The sequence below is a fragment of the Pezoporus occidentalis genome, unplaced genomic scaffold, assembly GCF_034315485.1.
Source record: "Pezoporus occidentalis ecotype Australia unplaced genomic scaffold, CSIRO_AGI_Poc_V1 ctg75, whole genome shotgun sequence".
In the NCBI taxonomy this organism is placed as follows: Eukaryota; Metazoa; Chordata; class Aves; order Psittaciformes; family Psittacidae; genus Pezoporus; species Pezoporus occidentalis.
Window position 1 is genome coordinate 1,144,272 of NW_026916104.1, and position 13,239 is coordinate 1,157,510.

The window sequence follows — 13,239 nt, forward strand, 5'->3', positions numbered from 1 at the left end:
ATGAAGCCTCTGCCAGGGGCTCATTTCCACCAAGAATTTTAGTCTGCCGAAGATTTCCTGCTCGTGTGTTCCATGAGAAAACCCTTAAGCAACAGTGTCAGGATGCTGGGCACCTCCTGGGCCCACGCTGACTTTCCAGAGCAGAGCCAGGCTTCCTTCCCTGGGCTGATATTTTTGCCCCTCAAAGATTCATCTCTGCTTGCTAGTCACCTTTGGGCTGTTTTCTTAGCAGGCTCTGTGAGAGTCTTCTGGCTTTTACATTTGGTCTCATTTTAAATCCCTTCTGAATCTTTCTTACTCCTGCAAGCACTCTGATAATTTTTTCCCTTGTGATTTTACATAAACAAATGTTTACAATTGCTCTCTTTAGAAACAAAATCATCCACCTGACATCTCTTCTGTCCTTTTGAACAATATTTAGAGCTCCTACAGGGTGTTTCATTAGAGGAAAAAACCTAAAACAAACCCTAAAACAAACGTGAGGGTCATATATTACAGAAAACCAGCCGGGACCCTGATTCCTTCAGTGTCAGGAATAGCCACTTGGTTTTGTGTTTTGTCTCTCCTGATGTTTCTTTCACACATGAAAATCATCCTCTTCCCTTAGTTGAGCAGCACAGAGTGTGCCAAGGTACAAAGCATCAAGATACTGTTCTTATTCTCCAGCTGTTTCTGGTAATTTAAATACTTTCCCATCTCTGCAAAACCTCAGAAACTTTCAGCCTGGGTGATTTGAATAGGGGAGGAGAAGGAATGAAGGGGAGAGGACGAGTGTCTTTCTGCTGCCTGAATTTGGAAGGTGGCTCCCTTCAGGCTGGTTCCTACAAGGTGCAGGCTGGTTCATGTAACCCTGCTAAAGATTAGTATAAACTTCATGCCTGGTTTACATCATGTGAGTGCAACCTCCTCAAGTGCACAATGCAGGAACCTCAGAGAGCAGAGCTTTGACACCATAAACGCAGTGGCATCAGGGTGGGATACAAGGGGTTACCCTGAAAAGAAACCTGCTGTCTCCAGGAGGGTTGAGCTACCCATTCCTGGGGATCTTCACTGCCACGTGGAACCACAGCAACATGCTCGAGCATACTGTAGTATTATTCCCTGAAGTATTTCCTCTAGGATCGATGCTTCAGTACCAGAAGACTCAACTCTTTGGAGCTGCTGTGACATTGAAAACACTTCCAGAAACAAGGATGCTCTGTTGCTTGAGGCTGATGGGAATATAACGTGGAGTTGGCAGCAAAACAGACAAAGATCCAGATTATCTTTCTTTCCTCAATTATTCTACAAGACAAGTCTGTTTCCACCTTACCAGTTGTTTATCTCAGCCTTCCAGTTACTGCTTTGTGACCTGTAAACCTCTTTGTATGTGACCTGCTGCTATACATAAATTAAAGTACTTTTAGCCCAGAAGTTTTCAGGCATACCTGGAAAATACCCAAATGCATTTCCCAACTGTAGGAAAGACAAGTTGTCCCTTAAGAACATCCTCACTGTTAACTGTGATTAGTTATAGAATTCGCAAGCACAGTGATAAACCCATTCTTTAAATGGGAAATTACATCCCGGTGCCAGATGCAGCTGACAGTTACAGAACATTCCAGAAACCATTAAAATAACTGAGAATTTGAAGAGAATTAATTCACCTCCTGTACCTGCTGTGAGATTTCAATCAGCTTTTTTCTAAGGAGATATTTCTCAAAATGCAGGAATTTTTTATTACATCATTTTTCATACTAAATAGCCCTGATTAACAAATAATAATGGCACACAGGTATGTAACAGCCTTCCAAAGTATGGCTCTTAATCCAGCCCTTCAGCTGTGGGGTTATGACTGAATATGCCTGATGCTGTTTCGTTCACATATTATCAAGTAAACATTAATAATACATTTGTGACAAAAGCCTTCATAATGCTTGCTGGGTATAAAGGTGATTCCCAGTGGCTTGGCCAGAAGAGCATGGTGTGGGGCTTTATCACAGAGCTGTGCATGGGGTGGCAGTCTGCCCAAACCACCACATGGGCAACCAGATTTCCCAATCAGGTGCACACCTTCTCCAAGCCTAAACCCAGAAGCTGCTGGCTGGCTGCAGTCTGTGTGGGGAGCCCTGGGGTCTCTTGCAGGCAAGGCTCCAGGGCTGCACTATGGAAAACATTCTAGTGCAAAGGGCAGAGCCTGGCATTTTCCTTCATATTTGCCTATTCTACTATGGTTTCAGTAGAGAAGATAAGTTTTTCCCCTTCTAAGGGGAAAGTTAATTGTTTTTTTTTAAGGGAGACAGTTAAAATGGCTTCTCTAGACACACAAGTATGTGCCATATGAGAAAGTCCAGGTCATGCAGGTGATGGATACATGACATTCTTGTTTGACTTGGTGGCCTGTACAAGTGCCAAATAAATTTAAGGTCTAATAACATATGTGTTATTGCAAAGCAATTTGGAATATATGAGTGAAAACAAATCTTGACAATGCCTGTACCTCAGCATTAACTAATCTCAACATAACGGAAAAAGCCTACCCAACTGAATAGAAATGGTAACAAATGTAAATGCTCTTTAGCATCCTGCAGAGCCTAGTAGAAAAAAATATTAGTTCCTAAAAGTCTGAAAGAATGGATTAAATTGTTTTTCAAAGCATGTACTTCTTCACACATTAGGCTTCTCTAGATGCAATCTTAAAAGCTATCTGAAATGACTACAGGACTATAATGGCTGCATTACTAAATCCTATAGGGCTTTTCCCCAAAGGATACCTGCATTACTCTTTTGGCCCTCAGAATCTTATTATTTTAATATCTTTAAATGAATGGACTGTTCAGACAGACTCTTTGGAGTGAAATACAGTGTACTGGTTCTGCATATTTGAAAAGATTAAAAAAAAACCAAACCCTTAGAAAAAAACATGCATTCTGTAACTTAGTGCAGAAATCTGTCACCTCATAGAAGCTACCCTCTTGATGCTCTTATCTTATAAATGCCCTGAATTAAACCATCTGGCTCTGTGGTCACACCAGAGATCAGAGAGAGAGAAAGGCCGTGTGCCTTTAGCATCATGTCTAAGGCTTATTTTATATATACCCTTAAAATGTGCACCCTTTTGGGCACTGTCTTCATGTGAAAGACACAGAGGAGGGGGGATCTGTAGGTATAGCTGACCCTGACCAATCTCAGTTGAACCGTCTCAGATTTGACACTGAAGGAATTCAGGATGTTAGTCAAAAGCATCTCTGTTGACAAGATATGGAAGAAGGTGGGAAACAGCAATTTGCCTAAATTGGTACAAGTTCCTCATAGGAGAGATGGAGTCAGAGCTCTGGGCAGCTTTCCCCTTCCTTTGCACAGAACGTGGCTAAAGGAACACCTTGCTGATGAAACTGTAAAATCTATTAAGTGGGATTTCCAGGGCCCTGCCTCAGCTGACAACTAATTTGTTTTGCCTTTGCCTAGCAGGGATTTTCCATGCAGTGGGCTCTTGTTTGCTATGTAAGTCATCCAAGTATTTGTTAGTGTCATAGCCAGAGCCAGATGATGTTTATTCTGCTAACATCCAGTTGGACTCTGGCAGCGTTCATTGAAGTCAGGGCTTTATTTATAGAAGCAGATATACATTGAGATTCATTCTCTTTCCCTTCCTGTAATCCACCTAAACTCATCCAAAATAGAAAGAAACATGCAGACATGCAAGTAGTATACTAATTGGGCCAGATCCATGAATTAGCACAGCACCATAGAAGCCAATGGAAAAAAGGCATTTTAAAGCAGCCGAGGATCTTGTCTGTTATTTCTTCTGGGGAAGGGAAGGGAGGGGTTTAAAAACAGAGATTATAAAGAAAAAAGCAGAAACAACCAAGCAACAAAACATGCGGCATGTGGCAGAACAGGTCTGTAGTAGTGCAAAATCCTTTCACCAAGATCTACAATTTCAACTACTTGTCTTTTTCCCCTGTGTTCCCAGTTACTGGAGACTGCAAGAATCAAAGTGCAGAGAGCTCTAAGCAAGAAAAAGTAACAAGACTTAAAGCAATTTACCTGCTGAAACTGAGAAGACATTGTCAACGTACGCAGTCTGAGACAAAGCAAAGCAGAAGACAAGCTGCAGGTAAGATCCCCAGACAAGCGGGCTGAGGACCAACATGCTGGCTGTGCCCTGGCAGCTTCCACCTCAGAGGCGCAGGGCTGCTTTGGGGATCTCTGTCTCTACCCTCGCTCCCTCTCTGCCTTGCCTGCTCTCTGCCTCTTCCTTCGCGGTGGGATGCGTGTGTGTCTATGTGTGTACGTCTCCCTCTCTCTCTCCCCCCCCCCCCCCTTCCCGTGCCTTTAGGAAGAAAGAATGACAACCATTTCCCATTAAATCTTCTCCTTGCACTAGACACGGTTATATTTAACTCCTGTGCTGGATCAGTTGCCCCTATTGTGGACATTAGCTGCTAAAACTGGGGCATGGGGGATTCTGGTTTTGCTAACAGAAGCAAAAAGGCACTTTGGATAATAATAATAATGATGAACAGGAAAGGGAGAAATGATGAACGGGACTATAAACAGCGGTGCAGGCAACCAGACACCGATGTCGAGATGGATAGATCCCCTGACCGATCATCTTGTACAGGTCACTAATTGCCTTAATGAGAGAGATGAGCCATGACCTAACATCTGTTTGTCACTGGTAGTTACAGGCGTTACATTCATTTACAGAGTGCAGCACAGGCTGGGGGATGCCATGAAGGCTTCACAAACCACAGCAGAGATTATTATTTAGTACTTAAGTGAAAACAACAGTATCATTGCTGATAGTGCCAGACATTGTAGGACGTAAGGATTTACTGACAGGGTGCAACAGGTGGAAGGAACAATACTTGTGTCATGATGGGGTGAGCGAAATGCCATCAGCTCCCAAGGTGGTGATGGTCAACACTCTACACAGCAGTGCGGGAACAAAACAAACCTCTGTCACTCTGAAAAGCAGAGTGTTACCTGTACAAAAGCTTGGTGTTTCTGTGCCTCATTTGCAGCTCCCAAGCGCTTTGCAAATAAATTTCTGTCCTGTGAATAACTAGCAGAGGGATCTTCCTTTCTGCCTGGAATCTGACTGTGGTATCCGTGAAAAGCAGAGGTACTCCTTTGCTGTCAAAATGGTCATTACTCCCTTTCTTCCAGATGGAGATGGTTTTCTTTGCCCACTGTTTATTGCTCCTCCCAAGACAAACACGGAAATCTTTTGGATTAATTACAGAATTGATGGGTTTTATTTTTCATTTGAGTAAGGTACTCATTGACAACGAGCTGTTCCCCTGGGCATTAATTCCTACTGAGTACGCCACTAAAGGGCAAAGTGATGTATTTCCACAACTCTAGTTAAACACTCTTGACTGTTACATATTGCAAACATATTGACAAAATCTTTCTAAATGCAATGGTTTGATAGGAACAATCACATCTGCCTTATATATTTCTGTCCTTATAATATAACCACAATGCTTTCTAAAATCTATTTCCAGTACTGCAACACTTTGGATAACTGAATTTATTTTTTAATCTAATTCACTTTATTCCGCTGTCTGTTACTTTTTAGTAGTTGGCTATTTTTGGTGAAGACAGTAGTTTGACTTCTTCCTTCTGAGACCAAGATGACCATGGATCAAGGAAGTGCCATTAGCATGCCATTTAGGCATGCTGCATCTCAGAGGGAAAGGCATAGCTCCTGCGAAGTTCATCATGACAAACCCTAAGAAAGCCTGCGTAGATGCTGGAAGAAATTGCTCAAAAGTTAGAATGTCAAAATTTTATCAAAAGTTCACCTCTGAAAACATTTGACCGATTCAGTAGTTAGAGCAGCAACTGAGTAACTTCAGCTCCTCCTGAAGTCTTCCTGCAGTCTTTTAGCAACAGAAAATTCGGCAAAAATTTGTAGTGTAAAATATGTTCTATTTGATAAGGAAATTAATTAATCAATCCAATAATACTGCGAAGAACTAAAATCATGCAGTAGGACCCATATCTTTCCCCTCCTCCATCACCTTGTTACCAATGTCAGTTCTTGGTTCTTCAGCCTAGACCAGAAACATAGGGTTTGGAAAAAATGCAACATCTCCCTCAAAGAATGTTGCAAGGAATTCTATCATAAACCACATCCACCCTCTGATCTGCTTTAAAGAAGATAGGAACAAGGAATGTAGCTTTTCCTTGTAAGAAGGAATACTGTATTAGAGGGGACCAGGAACGATGTAGGAAGCCAGGGCTGCTTCAGATTTTAAATGATGGCTTTGCACATAGATGGCTTTGCAGTCAATGCTTAGGTAAAATTTTTGTCAGCTTTTTTCAGTGGAGAACCATGACTAAAAATGAGTGTTTTGTCAACATTCTCCTTTCTTTTGACACAGCATCTCCATCACTCTAAAGTCTGAGCCTGTTTGAATTGAACTGGCTTTTAGCCAATGCAAGAAAAAAAGCTCTGTAGGCAAACAGTCTGCTGTGGCAAACACCATCATCCACTAAAGACTCAAAAGGAGATGTTTGGATTTATGTTTGAAGAGACCTCTTCATCATGATGTAGTGGTAGTTCAACTCATTGCTTTTTACTGGGACCACCATTAGGTCAACACAAATGAGAGCTCTTACTCATTACAAGGCAGCGAGCCAGGCCACTTTAAGGTGCAAGTGCTGCGTTTTGTTTCCTCTCATTTTAAGGTCCTGGCATTACCAGCTGAAACTGCTGGCAAGGTTGCTAATGGTTTCAGCAGGAGATGAATGAAGTCTGTTGGAAATAAAATGGACAATAGCTGCAGGCTTTTTGCTTTTGACTTAGGTGACAACGCACAAGACTGACACCCAATGCTAGATGACAGGGGTGTACACCTGGTTACACTGCTTGTTTCTGACCACTGTGGCACTGGTGCATGCACAGAGACAGTCCTGAGGAGGGGACGTGTCACGTAGTAGTGCGAGTCTCACACGATGTGAGATATCTGACAGACCTGTGCTTTCCAGGCCCCTGAGCCATCTGTCATCTGTGAACTTGCTCAGTCAAGCAGTGCATTCTTACAGCTATTGCCATGGGATCATAAAGCCAATGGAAAGCTTCTGCTCCCTCCAGATAGCTCTCCAGCAGGTAGCTAAGGTCAGTGCTATGAGATTAGAGGTAAGTCCTTGTTTCTATTATCCAGAGCTGCTGTTGCTGGGTGTAGTGAAAACCCACATTAATATGACTTCACAATGCAACCACTGAAGAAGATGCATAAATATTTGGGAATAAAAATATTTTAAATCTTTGGGGGAATAAATACATAAAAAAATCTTAACATTTTTATACAAATTTATGCCATTGCTAGAAACAGAAGTAATCGATAATTCTTATTCTTGTCTCACCTAGAATTGTGACTCTGATACCAGGAGTAGCATTCATTGAATGAAACTATAACGGCTTTAGCATTATTTCTGTTTCAGGTAACATTAGCTTAAGAAAGAAACACAGGAAAGATTTCACACTGCAGTTTCTGAGTCTTATAAGACACCCTAATGGCCTGAGTGAGAACAAGAGGCTTTGAGGACTTAGATTTAAAAAACTTCCACTGTTCTACAGGGAGAACACCAGAACACCAAATGTTATCTGCAGTTTAGTGCTCAAAGGTAAGGACCCCCCCAGTCTTATCACAGCAAATCAACTGCAGTTTAAAAGAATCCTATTTCGAGTAGCAACTAAAAATGCCAAAAGCCAACCAAACCATGATGGAGAAAAAAAGTCCACACATTCTACCTGCTTAAGTAACTGTTGCTTGAGCTTTTCAACTCGGATGGTGTTATCTGAAGTACAAAGGCAGCTGCTGATGTAAAGAAGACATTAAGTGCGGAATACCAACAAATGACTTCACCATGCTGGTATATTTTAATCTAATTCAGAAGCCCCTGTAGGAGCAGACCCACTAACTGTGTGCGATGAAGTAAATTCAACCACACGATGAAGTTCTGGCTCACTCCACAGCTCCACCCATGCCAGTCACCCAGCTGGATATCAGGCACAGGGCAGGTGGCCAGTTAAAGGCAAGCCAGAGCTAGTAAATCTTCAGATTATGCACTGGATGAACAGGGTGAAACCAGGACATTGTAGCATCTTCCAAAAGCAACCCCTTTTTGGAAATCAGCCACTTAATGGATGCTACACACTGCATAACGAATGGTGGGCTTCTGGCCTCCTCTCTATAACCCGTGTTCACAGAAATGCAAAGCTGGCCAGGGAATCCCAATTATTTTTATACTTTTCAGAGTATTTTTACATCTTTGTTTGTTTCCAGAGCTCTCACCCCATTTTTAGAAAGTTCAGCTCAAAACTCTAATTTTGCACTTTTAGACCTATTGCAAAGACTCAGTCCTTCACTTTTTCTCCTCCGATGAGTAATCCCCATGTATCATTTATTTTTCTATTGATGATAATGGAACAAACTACCAAACAGAAAAGTTATGGACATAATTAAAAATAATGGGATAATGCAAAGTGACTTCCATCAATGCTATCAAAACCCCACTGTGGACTTTTAATGGTGGAAGACACAACAAAGTAGAACGACTTTAAAACAATAATTCAGTCGCAGATCTTTATAAGATTACTCTGACTCCCCTTTCCTGTTTCAGTTGCATTCTTGACCCTGCCTTTCAAACTGCAAATCACTGTGGGATTGTATAGAATTTTGCATAATGGCAGCGCTACCTTTCACAGCTGAAATATGTCCATATACATAATATGGTAGATATGCAGAACGCCTCTGCTTTCCTACAGTGCATGCACGTGCTGTAAAAATCTATACAAGAATTCCCTGGACTTGCTGAATGTGTTGATCAAATAAGCAAAAAGTTTGATGGCTGCTGACAATGTTCGGGTATGTGGTGCACACAGAGTAAGCCAAACACATTCCTATTGTGCTGTATCTACTGTGCAGGAGCAGACCAGCATGCTCAATGCATGATGCTTCTTGGATGAGATGCAATCATCACATATGATCACAAGCCTGCACAGAATCAAGAGATGTGTCCAGGATTGCCAGGTATTTGGAAATCCTGGACAAATATAAAAAATCCCAGAATTAGTCATAGAAAAATGTTCTACTGGAAAAGGAAGATGCTCATAGAAATCCACATGTACAATAGCTTTGACAACGGGAGTCCTGGCCAGCCGAGATCTACGTTTACTAGTAGGGAAGTAGATAAATAGCTTTTTAACATCCTAGGGTGGTGAATCACAAAAAAGTCACAACTATCACCCAGTCTGTTCTTGATCTTCATATTTAGAGGAGATGGAAATAGGCCTCAGAGTAATTCTTCCATCTTATTTTCATTTGGATTGTTCAGTGCTGCAATTTATTTCCGTTAGTAAAAGCCTGCAGAACTCGCTGCCCATACTAGTATCACTGCAGTGCTGCTGGAGGCACAGAACAGAAGAATATCTGGCAGTAGCTGGCTCTCAAGACTCCTAATTTATGTGATTTATCACCTAGCTTGCCAAACAGCCCAATCAATTAAACTCTACAAGGCACAACCTCCTTTTTTCTCTGTTAACATTCTTGCAGGAGAACAAATACTATTGTTGCAATGCTCACACTGGTCTCAGGACTTTTCATTCCAGAGAGCTTTATGGATGCTGGCAATGCAGCATCCTATTCCCAGTTTTCATAGTGCATTACAGCCCATTAAGGATGCAAGCAAACGTGGATTCAAACACCAATGCATGCATACCTAGGAGGATACCTCTTCATAGGGTATCTGTGGCTTTCTGTAAAAGATCCTTATCAGATGAGCTGGCCAGAGAACCAGAGATTCAGGAAAAGACTTAATCACGAGTATAACCTCAGGCATGCAAGAGAAATCAATGAAGCTGCTGCTGAAATGAAGCATGTGTATAGGTGCCTTGCCAAACAAGGCCTTGAAAAAGCTTCAGATACTTTGTTTTCAGCATAGAAGGATGCCTCATTTTCCTGCAGCTGGTTTTCCTCTCATGAGTACCTGTGGGAACTAAATATTTATGGATCCTGTGCCTTGCAGAATGCAAAACCAGGAGCAGAGCTGCTGAGCCCAACTGGGGAGCAGTAGTAGAAGACAGCACTCATGTGCTTTCCCAAAGGCCTGACAAAACATCATTATGAAGCTGGGGATGAGTAAAGAAATAGGTCATAGTAGAACATGATGAAGTATCAGTGTGTTGCCAAATTTGCTTGCCCGTTTTTCTAATTTCAGCAAATGGATGGCTACAAGTGCTGACTATGAAGTTACAGCAAGCAGAACTCAGTAAGACTTCTCCAACACCATAGCTGCTGGGCAGCCCACATGTGTGTTTTAAAACCGCCATAGTGTAAGCTGATGGCAAATTTCATGCTGATCTCCAGGGGTGCTGGGTCTTACTGTGGCACTGCACAATGCCCAGCCATTCTGGGATGCCAGGGTTGTCATCTTCCAAACACAGACTAACAGCTGAACCTAATCTAACTGGACAAATGCATTTTCCCAGATTCCTTCGCAGAATCAGGGAGCTGCAATTAAGACTGCATTAGCATTTCCTACTTTTGAAGCTTCAATCATTTGTATTAAAGACATCCGTAGCAAGCAGCAATTTGGCACACAGAGGAAAACTTGGAGAAAAAACCAGCTCTCACTGCTAAGTTTTAGTGTAAAGGTCTCACTGATTTCAGCTACACAGGAAGAGGCCCAGCATTAGCTGCTTGCTTCTGGTAGCTTAAAACCAATGGTAGGGCTGAAAGATTATTTTTTCCTAACTTATTTGCTGAGCACTTGAAAGACATCCTTGTTTGCAGAGCAAGCAGAAGTTTTATGGCCTGGCTAATGAGGTTTTACATATCTAAATCCCAGCAGCCGTGCCTCCTTGCTGCAAGATTGATGCACTGCTTTGGCTGGAACTTCAGGTACACCTTTGAAGTCCATCAGTACTGACATCAGTGCCTCCAATGAGAAGGTCTATAAAGTGACACGTGCACAGTATCTCAATGACAGTGCCAAGGAGACAGATGACAAGTTCTTCAAACGCTTCCAGAAAGTGCCAACTTCTTTTTTGCTAAATACTTTTTATGTACTGATTTCATTAGAGAGAGGCTCAGATCCAGACACTGTGGAGCTCAAGCTTGGATGAGTGCCTGAGGATATGTTGTCACCACTGCAGCTCCAAGGTGGTGCAGAAGTAGGCAAAGCCACTGTAGCCACCATAAGGAGAGCAGAAGGGCCTCTCGCCCAGTCTGGTTGTTTTGAAGTTTCATGCTGCAACAGCTACAGGTAGTCATTGTCCAAAATTCATGCCTAGGAATAGTGATTGCTTCCTGGAAACAAAAGCCACAAAACACTTAGTGAAAGACCATATAAGCCTTTTTACACCTTAAGTCTACACTATCTTCCTCATGTGGTAGCATTACCAAGTCCTAGAGGAAATCTCCCACCAGCTATGTGCAAAGATATCCTACAATGCTGACATTCATGTGTCTGTAGTCATTTACATGACCTAGCTTGGCTGCTAATCCATTTCTTCAACTCCAAAATCCAACAATTCAAATCCTGTCTCCAAAAGCATCTTTTCCACATCCTGTTTAGAATTTGACACAGGGTATTACACAACTAATTGCTAGTTGGATTTCTCAATGTCCTATAGCTCCCAAAAAGAACTCTGGTTTAAACTATTCTATACAGTATTTTCAGTAGTGTGCTTCTGTATCTCTATCACCCCCTTGAAAAGATTGATGAAAAGATTTCTAAGAATACTGACCCAAGCAAGCAAACTGTCATTCTATTAATTCTCCTATTTCTGCACTATTTCAGTCAGCCTAAAGATTCCTGGAAAGAACAGACACTGAACTAATTCTCATTTATATTAGTGTGACATAAATAGCTGGAAGAGCCTGCTTTACTGAGGGCCTTTTTAAACCTTGTCCATCTGTTTTCAATTAAATCATCCAAAGAAACAGCAAATTACTCATTACAATATTCAGTTTTAAGTAAATAAATAGGCAGAGGTTACACTGCCTGTATGTCATAATAAGCTCTGCTACCTGGTCTGACCTCAGAACACCACTAAATAGGCCACCTCAGAACACAGCTCTTTTCACTACTAAGCACAACCATCAAGCTCTTTAAATAGCATAAAAAGAGCTGCAGTGGGGATTTTGATTTCAATATATAGGAACTACATCAGGAATGAAGTGTCATTTACATTTCTTAATAGGACTTTTACTATAGTTTATAGACAGTATGTGCTAGTTTCTTGGGTACTGAGTGGCAGGCCTGAGGAGGTATTGCTACTTGTTTTAGTGTACTTGGGATTTTGCATGCATGCTTAAAAACAAATCTAGCCAGACCAAGTATACATCTCACTCCTTAAAGTGGATATATGCTATATGGCATAATAATCACAGTCAAGCATACACAACATATACCCAAATGTTCATAGAGCAAACACTCTACAGAGTTCATTGCAAACTAAATGAGAAAACTATTAAAAAGTCAGTAATTACAAACCAAACCTGTTTGCAAGCTGAGCATACCAAGAGTCTGAGAACACACACACTGAACACTTTATCTTGGGAGGGGTTGAGACAGTAACAAACCTTACTTCCCATTCTTTATTCCTAGCCCGTGTTGTTGCTGCTGACAGTTTCACCTGTAGTCCCACAGCTAAATTATCTGCTGGGTTTTGGGCATCTCTGTAATGCTTTTCCTGTAACCACTTGTTGGTCCCAGGTAAGTCTCAGTATTTACTCTGTACTTCTTTCACAGCAGATTCCCTCAGCTGAGGCCCATCATTTTCTTCCTCTTGAGTTTGAGCTCTTGAGTCTGTTTGATACTTTAAATTCCATGCTCTAGCCTTGAAGAAAAATTTCCAGCATCTGGAGCCACATTCATCTCTGGGGACTTACGGCATCTGTAATATTTTGCTCCTTTTAATAAAATTAGGACAATTCAGAGATACTTTCTCTTTCACCTCCAAAATGGTTTTCTTTCATATAGTTTCATCTACCCAACACTGCAGCAGTGTGAATTCTTTTCTTTTTGGATTTCATTATGTTATCGCCTTCCCTCATCACCCTGAAAGTTTCAAATTCTTTACCTTCCATTTTCTAGGCATCTTGACTTAAAATGAATTGTTGAATAACCACAGTAACATGCACAACTTTCCTAAACATCCAATGGAAGCTGATTTCCAAAAGCTGACACAAAACACTGATATAATTTAAATACTCTCATTAAAAGCAAAAAACA

At 41.5% G+C, this 13,239-nt stretch overlaps 1 protein-coding gene across 3 annotated transcripts in view; it reads right to left on the minus strand.

The window, feature by feature from the left end:
- The window catches only part of COLQ (collagen like tail subunit of asymmetric acetylcholinesterase), a 46,193-nt gene extending 38,309 nt beyond the window's left edge, over positions 1–7,884 (minus strand). For 2 of the 3 annotated variants that reach the window (XM_062602084.1, XM_062602083.1), the window contains exon 1: positions 4,030–4,302. In XM_062602084.1, the coding sequence (XP_062458068.1) occupies positions 4,030–4,135 (106 nt within the window). In that variant the 5' untranslated portion in view covers positions 4,136–4,302. Of the gene's footprint in view, positions 1–4,029; positions 4,303–7,750 lie in introns of those variants that run through there. The other variant, XM_062602085.1, reaches the window with a different exon arrangement.
- Between the last annotated feature and the right edge of the window lie 5,355 nt (positions 7,885–13,239).